Below are 8,576 nucleotides of genomic sequence, written 5' to 3'. Positions count from 1 at the left end.
CCATGTATACTGAAACTTTGAATACTTGAGTAAAGTCCTAACTTCGATAATTGGTTTTCACTTTGCTGTGACGCAAGAAGCCGCGAGCATTGGATACCTCGCGGTCAAGAATAGTCTATACTCTCGAAAGACGCTTGTCTGTTTGTGCTGTTTTGGCCTTCTACGCTTATCTGGTGGCGAAAATTAGGAGCTACTCGATGGCCTTTCGACACTGTGATAAAGGATAGGAGTCAATGAATGAAGGGAATTCGACTGACAGTGATCGACTTAAGGGAACCGTCGTTATTTACTGCCTTAGAGTCGGAGGAATTTCATGGGACACTCTTAAATTTCGAGTACCTGCCCCCCGCCAACCATAATGAATTAGAGTTCCTCCTCTAACACAGAAATTTTTACTACACCCCATCCCCCACTCAGAAAAGATAAATATCAATACATGTATTTGTAAAATCCACAAAATACAGCAATAGTAAAGACCTTTAAATCCTGATTTACCCTGTTAAATTATCATCTCATGACGGTTGAAAAAGGTGAAAGCAAAAAAATGAAATTCAAAGTCGCAACTAAATATACATATGAAAGCTCACGCTATAACAAGTATATAGTATATATAACCATATAGTATTGGGGGAGAACAAGCGGGATGCTGCAGAGGGGGCTGTCCCCTCTCTTGCATGTTAAATTTTCAGAAACTGAGGTGTGCAGTAAGTTTGTATTTTACTGAGTAAAACTGTTAGATCACTCCAAGGGGAGAGCACGAGAGAGGGATGTCCCCCTCTCTCATCGAAGTTATGGTGTATGAACTAGTGCAAGCTGAGAGGTGTTTCAATTCATTTTGCATAAAAATTGAGTAACCCCCTCTTTGTCTCCACATTTTGAGCAACCACCTTGTAGCTTTTAAATTTTGAGTGAACCCCTCAGATTTCTCCGACCCTCAGGCCGTGAATAATGACGGTTCCCTAAACAAACAACACAATGAAGGCGGGGTCAGGGCCCTAAGAATGAAAGATCCGTCGCTCGAGGGCGCTGTCTGCGCTACCCCTCACCATGGAACTACATGCCTTCACGTAAAATCAGTAGCGTGACCTTTTTACATTTGCATAGATTACAATAGTAAAGCTTTTATTGTGGAGGTTCCTACCTAAGGCCTTGAGGTGAATGAAAACCATTTAGATTGAATTTCTTCTGAGCAGTCTGCTGTGAAGACCAGTCTTAGGTGTCCATAAAGAGCAATATTTCTGTCTTACTCTCTATATAGTAAGCCAAGACATTTGCGCTTAGATTGATGAGGTCTCTGATTGCTACCTTAAGTTATGTCATGATTCGTTTCCGACGTCTGCTCTATACTGGTCTATGTTTGCTGTCTCTTAAATCATAAAGCGTATAAATATGTACCATAGTAAAATATGAATCTATGGAGTGAATATGCACTCCAGAATCAAAAGAATTGACTGTACTCAACTCTCATAGCCTGTGTCCAAACAAGCGTTGTATGTGAAAGAGTAGTGACGTTATGAAATGAATTTCTTATAGGAGGAAATATTAACTCGCTGGTCATCTTCTCAGACACAATTAATGATAATAGGCTTCCCTGGATTTCTCATTTTTCACATTACCATGCAAATGTCAGTAACTGTCAATTTGACAATGTCAGCGAATATGGTCACGTGACATACTTTCCACTGAATAGACCATTCTTTCCACAAAAGACTTGTGATTTTCATATTATCTCCACAAACCTCAGAAACAATAAGTTTCTCAATCACTGGTATTCGTTGCAGCGAATGTCAAGGTATGCTGGCATGACAGTCACGTCCCATCCATCGTTAATCTAGTTTGTAAAACAAAGAAAATTTACATACGCTTAGCATATTAAATAGTGTGTGGTTGCGCTGGCCTGACATGGCAGGTGAGCAATGTACAGTAGACATCGTAACTGTACGGCAGCGAACAGGTGAGCATGGCTTCCATTTTTTGTTTATTTCATTCATTTTGCCGATTTAAACGCCACAGTCAACCTCGACAGCATTTGTAAGATTCCGAGTAACAGACGATGAGATAGTGAGAGTGACAGTGAGACAGACGTTTACCAGTGTTCCAAAAGCTGTACTACTCCACCCATGGCAAGCACAATTTGCCGGAAGTCGGCGGCAGGGTCACTTCTTTGTTGCAGATAACGTACTATTTTGACTTCCCTTTTGACTTGGGCATGAGTACATGTAAAATTACTTATATACACTGATGTTTGTAAAATTGCCAAAACAGCTGTTCAAGTAATGAAATATTTTGAGCAATGGTTCCTACAAAAGGGAACAATGGCACGAAATTGCTATGGCCTGACACAAGAACACTTTATAGAAGGCAAGATATTCAAGAAGACTATATATGTGGCATGCATTAAATCATTTTACCTTTATATATTGACGGACATCGATCAAAATTGCAAATATATACACATATCATAATACAAAAAGCGTGCATACACACATAGGTATATCGATGGAAAGAATACATACATACATACATACATGCATACATACATACATACATACATACATACATACATCCGCAAAGACATATACACAGACAGAAAATTAGACATGCATGCATGCACGCACGCGCACAAACACAATACATACATACATGCATGCATACCACGCGCACAAACACAATACATACATACATGCATGCATACTACTGACTTCGGGAAAAGGAGAGCCAACCTGTCGCTAATCTCTTTGTCTTGTTCTTTTACTTTGTCAGGTTTATCACATCCATCTAATGCCAGGCTATTCAAAACTTGCACTCAGCGTGCCACATGATGAGGAAGAAAAGTACAAATGCATACACTGCAAATTTATTCTGAGAGATCCGAGACAAAACCTTTGTGGACATAGGTTTTGTTTCACTTGTATTGAGGATCGTGTAAGGTAAGAATCACATCATAATTACGAAAAAGTTGACACTAACTCAAAAAGAGTTCGCTTAATTCTCGACATGGATAATTACTTGGGTCCAGCATACGACTCTTCTTCTATGTAGGGGATGATTCAATGAACGTTAAGTTTGACACTGAGTCAGAAAATGTTGATTTCCATCAAAAATATTTTATCCAACGAGCAGACATTAGCAAACTTGGGAAGTCTGATTCTCTAATTTTCTCTCTGAGAGCGTATCTAGGGCGGCGCTAATATTTTCAACATTCGTGAGCAACTCGTATATTTTACTGGCACTTATGATACAAAATGTGTTTTAAAATGCATTGCACACTATGTTTTTGTTGCGATTGCCCTTGAAAATGTATTTTTGGGGTTATTGACAAAATCAATATTTAAATAAAGGGGGCTATTTGACTAGTTCTTTAAATAGTGAAATTTAAAATCAGGATAAACTATTTAAACAAGCATTATTATTCTCAGGAGTGTAGGACAGCACTCTCTAAATGGTCTCCGAATAGATTTCCACCAGTTAGGCCAAAACAAATTATCTATGAAAACCCGCCGACTCTAGATATTTTTCACGATTTCAAAAGAAATTTCGAAGTAGATTCTCTACTTTTTACCGTAATGTAAGGGTCCTAGCCAACAAAGAGAAAAAACTCCGACATATACCTACACATATTTTCCGAGGCATGCATACCTGAAACACACAACTTCTCTTTGTGTGGCCTTAAACTATAGTACGTCTTGTAGTAGCAGAATTCTAGAAGCATGGATCGTAGACTGTTGTCTATCGCTATTTACAAAGAACAGTGTAAGTTATGTGTAGGTACAGATTTGAAGCAGTGACTTGTACGTAGAATTATGAACGGTATGTCACAAAATGTTTACCAAGGAGAAAAGGTATTGCTTCTCAATACGGAAAAATATTTCAATACATTACTGACAATAGAAGAATACGCTGTTACAGTAACGGGGAAAAATGGTGCCATACCCATCCCCCCCCCCCAAAAAAATAGCAATTGGTTCCCCCCTTACATTCCGCGAAAACATTTCATCACACATTATCATATACCTATTTTCACGTGCCTGTGTAAACCTATGGGAGGAAGCGCCCTCAGATCCGTGCATTTTTTTTTACGTATCATGCCCCGGCCCGGTGTCCAAATATGGGCAATCGCGTGCATTTCTGAACTAACTCAATTCTGGTTACTACGCGCGTTGCTATCCGCAAACGTTCCATTCGTACACAAAGCCAGCGCGAGCTTAGGAAAACGTCTACTCGCTCAGATCGTAGTGGCGCGTGGCGACAGTGGATCCGCGCCGGTGACATTGGCTTATATTTCTAAATTCTATGTGAAACCTGTGCATGTACATGCGTGCCTGTGATCCAGGCTGAAATCGAGGTGTAAGAAAAGCGTGATGTCAATTTATTGTAGGTTATGAGCCTGTTGGTCATGTACTAGGAGGCCTACGAACGTTGCTCTGCGCGTTCTAGAATTCTACAGGTAAACAAATGACGTCATTATGTATGTCAATCCGCGACGGGAAGCGGCCATCGCTTTTCTAAAATATTGAATCAAATGGCGATGAATTTTTGATATCGCACGCATTTTTATCTCCAAAACGATGCTGAATATTATGTAAACTACATGCTTATCATTCCATAAGGTATATGATAAAACCTTTACGGCCCTGATACGGCTTTTGCGGCCCTTGGTCGTACGGCGTACGGGCCCTCGCACGCTCGGGCCCTTCCGCCGTACGACCTCGGGCCGCAAAAGCCGTATCAGGGCCGTAAAGATTATTATTTTACACTCCATTCCTTTCATGTTGATGTTATACATACCTATATAAGTCTCACGCCTATAGTTATTTGACAAGTTCAATATACGAATACAAATAATTGCTGGAATGTGACAACACACGTCGGATATCGACGTGTGTGGGCCGAAAACGTAGATCAACGTACAATGTTCGTGCAAGTAGAACACTTTCATCTTACTATACCACCTCGGATACAAATCAGTCGTTACGGTAGTATGAGTTGCCAGGGACAGCTATTGATGTTTTGTGTGTCGCGATTGTAATATAAGGTAAAACATTAAGCAGTGCTCTTCTAAACAGTGTCTTACGCTGGGAACGATGCTGTCGCGCTGTATCTATGTCGACCCAACAAAATCAAACCAATTACAAAGAAATCGGACACACAGTTATGTAACGTAGAGTTAATTGTAAAAGTTTATCAGAGTATTAAAGCTCCATAAGCTGTATCTTTTGGCAATTTTTTCAGAACTATTGTTTTGTAGTTTCCCTACACTTTCTGTATTGAATCCCTAAACTGTAATTTAGAGGGATACAGTCGTCGGAACTACGCTCAAAGGTCGTATGGGACCCATACGACCGATGGCAACACTGTATTCACGGTACGATGGTTATTGATGGAAGTTAAAACATGTCGGTCATAATGTACACCGTATAATTGAAATGTTGCAGCTATGATGATGCGGTGCATCTCGATATCGTACACGAAATACATTGTTTGTAAACAGGAAACTCGCACATGCGCAGCTCCGACGACTGTTTCCCTTTAATGCAAAGTATTTCGCATATCAACACAACCTATATGAGTATAATCTCCATTGTTATTGTTAAAAATTGTATTCAAGTCCGGACTAGAATTCATTTGTAAACAATAAACAATGATCACTACACACGCAAGCTGTGTTTACAAAAAGAATACTCAAAATTTTAGCATGACAAACGGATTAGGGTCAGACACTGTATAGTTGATGTACAAAAGCAGAATACTGAAAACTTGCCACAAGTTATAGCTTATGTCCCTTAAATATTGTTTTGTACATCCGTAAAATTTATTCTTGGACACCTGCCGTCCGAGGAAGAAGTTGAATATGAAAATAGAACACACAATACAACCTTTGAAGAGTCCTTGTGATCGTCGTTCAGAAATAACCTGACATGTTTGCTGACCAATTACTACCCTTTTCAGTAATAGAGCGCGAAGCCACTGCAGTGAACTGCAATAAAACTGCTCACACTAATTAGTTTCAGCTGTAGCCAGCTGGCAAAGTCGACAACATTGTATGTCCCATGCAGACAGTTTGTCTGGGGAAGTTGAAATAAAAAAGATTTGTACATGGACCAGTGCATGGTAATGTTACATTGTATCTTAATCTTGAACACAGGGTGCCAATCGTAAACTCTCATTACAACTCGAGCCTCAGACAGAGCTAGTTTTGCCTTTGTACAAGCAGACTTTTTGGTCTTCATCAAGTAGCCTTGTTCAACACGGCTACAGCTGAAAACTAATTAGTGTGAGCAGTTTTATTGTCGTTCACTGCAGAGGCTTCGCGCTCTATTACTGCAAATGGTTGTAACACACACTATAGCAGCTTTTTTTCTGATCGTGGTACAGTTTGGAGCTTTCTAACCACATCTCTGTGCGCATACCTCAGTCTAAACGGCAGCGTTCGTACTCGATCTTTATTGGTAACTATAGTTAAGTGAAAATGATCACTGGCCTACGAAAGGTAATCGTTAGTCAACGTCCAAGTGCATATTCCGGGCATCTAGTTCGATCAACTAGATACATGGACCATTCCACTGTAGTTTCAGATGCTAGTCATGATGAAACAGCATGTTGATGCAAAACCATGGCGGGTGTCTGTGAGTCAGGCACTATTCCCAACATGACACTTGTATAAGTGAACTCACAGATATTTCTATTATCACTAAGCGTATAGCGTACTGTGTTTTATATTTACAGAGACAAAATTCTGAGTATAGCTTAGAGCTTGGCATGAGACGACGGGGCAGATATAATGTGCCTTACTGTTTTAATCTTTTATATCGATAAAGTTTTGATGCACTTCTACACTTTTCCGCTTTAAGGATGTAGAATCGTCATGGTTTCGACAAATAGTGACATAATTGTTCTGTCTCTACACGTCCAGACAAAACAGTAGTGGTTTCTGCCCGGCATGTTACGAAGAAGGCTTGCATTCAGAAGATAGCATACTTTGCAGGGAGATGGTAAGCTTAAGTGACGTACAAGGTGATATGTTAAAGCATAGACAGCAGAAAAGGGTCTTCCCCATCTACTTGTCTGTGACCCAATAGATCACGTGATAGCGGTACAAACATACCAACTCGTAATACCCGTACTTCTGAGTTTGTTTGTACTGTGGTCCATTCGAATTCTGGGTTTGACCTATTGCCCACTACACATCATACGTTGTGTTGTTAAGGTACTTATATAACTCATCATAATTATTAAGTAAAAAGAACAAGGAATATTTTGCTTTCTAAATCATATTAATACTTATAAAAATAGTATGAAAAATTAAAATTTATGTGACTTCAACAATTGTAATCAACATTTGGTGATCACAAAGCGTAATGCTGTTAGCGCATGTCATTATCTTAATTAAGATTAATAATTCTTGCTGCTATGCAAATTCGATACAACGTTTATGCAGAATACCATCACTTTTCCTCCAAAAGATAAAGGAAATCGCTTAATATCTATCATCGAAGGTCAGATTTTCTGATTACTCATTGACACACTCTCCCTCGTTTGAACTTAAAACGCAGATCAATCATGACTATGCGATCAAACGTGAGATGAGGAATCTCCCTGCTAGATGTAATAACGATGGATGTGGATGGTGTGGTGTATTTCAAAGATACATGGTAAGAAAGAAAGTTTACTGTTTGAATTATTTTTGTAATTCTATGCTCTTTATTTTGTCATTTATATGAGATTATAAAAGAGAAGCAAATTTTATGCATTTATATTTGAACACGATTGAAACTAATTTGGGATAACTTTATTTTCATATTTGCAAATTTCTCAAAAGCGTTAGTTGCCATATAGGTGAATGTTGCAATATCGTAAATTACCCATAAAACATGTGTGTAAAATAAAAAAGAAAAGCAGATGAGATGACATTTGTAGATTAAATCGACATTACTTCACCATCCAATTATCCCTAATTAGTTCCAATCGTGTTATTCGTTTGACCTAATACCTTTCACTATAGGGAAAAATTGCGAGACTAGGGCGAGAAAGTGACGCTTTCTCGCAATTGGTGAGAATCTCTTGTCATTCTCACTGCTACCGGTGAGAATTCAAAAATTCTCACCGGTGAGCAATGAGAAATGCTTTCCTTGGTGAGATAAAAGATTCTCACCGGCGAGAATGAAAATTCTCACCAAGCATTGTGAGAATGGTAATTTTTTCGATGAGAATCAACCAGACTCATTGTTCACTGGTGAGAATTAACCAGATTGATTCACACCAGTGAACAGTATACACATATTGACTGGCCATGAGGGCAACAGCATACGTCTGTACCCCGAGGGACTGTGAGTCACCCCCAAAAACAGACTGTTTCCCGAGGCCGTAGGCCGAGGGAAACAGTCTGTTTTTGGGGGTGACTCACAGGCCCGAGGGGTTAAAGACGTATGCTGTTGCCCTCATGGCCAGTCAATATGTGTTTTGTAACACATCTCATCCGCAGCCATGCATAAGAACGTACTATACACAAAACTTGTTTCATGTAGGCCTATGATGTAATATGTTGGAGTGGTTCGGTAACGGGTAAGAAAACGTTT

At 39.4% G+C, this 8,576-nt stretch overlaps 1 protein-coding gene across 1 annotated transcript in view; it reads left to right on the top strand.

The window, feature by feature from the left end:
* Positions 1 to 1,890: 1,890 nt before the first annotated feature.
* LOC139114235 (TNF receptor-associated factor 2-like) overlaps positions 1,891 to 8,576 on the top strand; it is a 29,740-nt gene continuing 23,054 nt past the window's right edge. The window contains exons 1-4 of the mRNA XM_070675811.1: positions 1,891 to 1,954; positions 2,764 to 2,930; positions 6,914 to 6,992; positions 7,554 to 7,652. Of these exons, the coding sequence (XP_070531912.1) occupies positions 2,782 to 2,930; positions 6,914 to 6,992; positions 7,554 to 7,652 (327 nt within the window). The 5' untranslated portion in view covers positions 1,891 to 1,954; positions 2,764 to 2,781. The remainder of the gene's footprint in view (positions 1,955 to 2,763; positions 2,931 to 6,913; positions 6,993 to 7,553; positions 7,653 to 8,576) is intronic.

This window comes from Ptychodera flava, chromosome 16 (assembly GCF_041260155.1).
Source record: "Ptychodera flava strain L36383 chromosome 16, AS_Pfla_20210202, whole genome shotgun sequence".
Classification (NCBI taxonomy): Eukaryota; Metazoa; Hemichordata; class Enteropneusta; family Ptychoderidae; genus Ptychodera; species Ptychodera flava.
The sequence above is the reverse complement of the archived record's forward strand: the minus strand, read 5'-3'. Positions and strand labels throughout refer to the sequence as shown.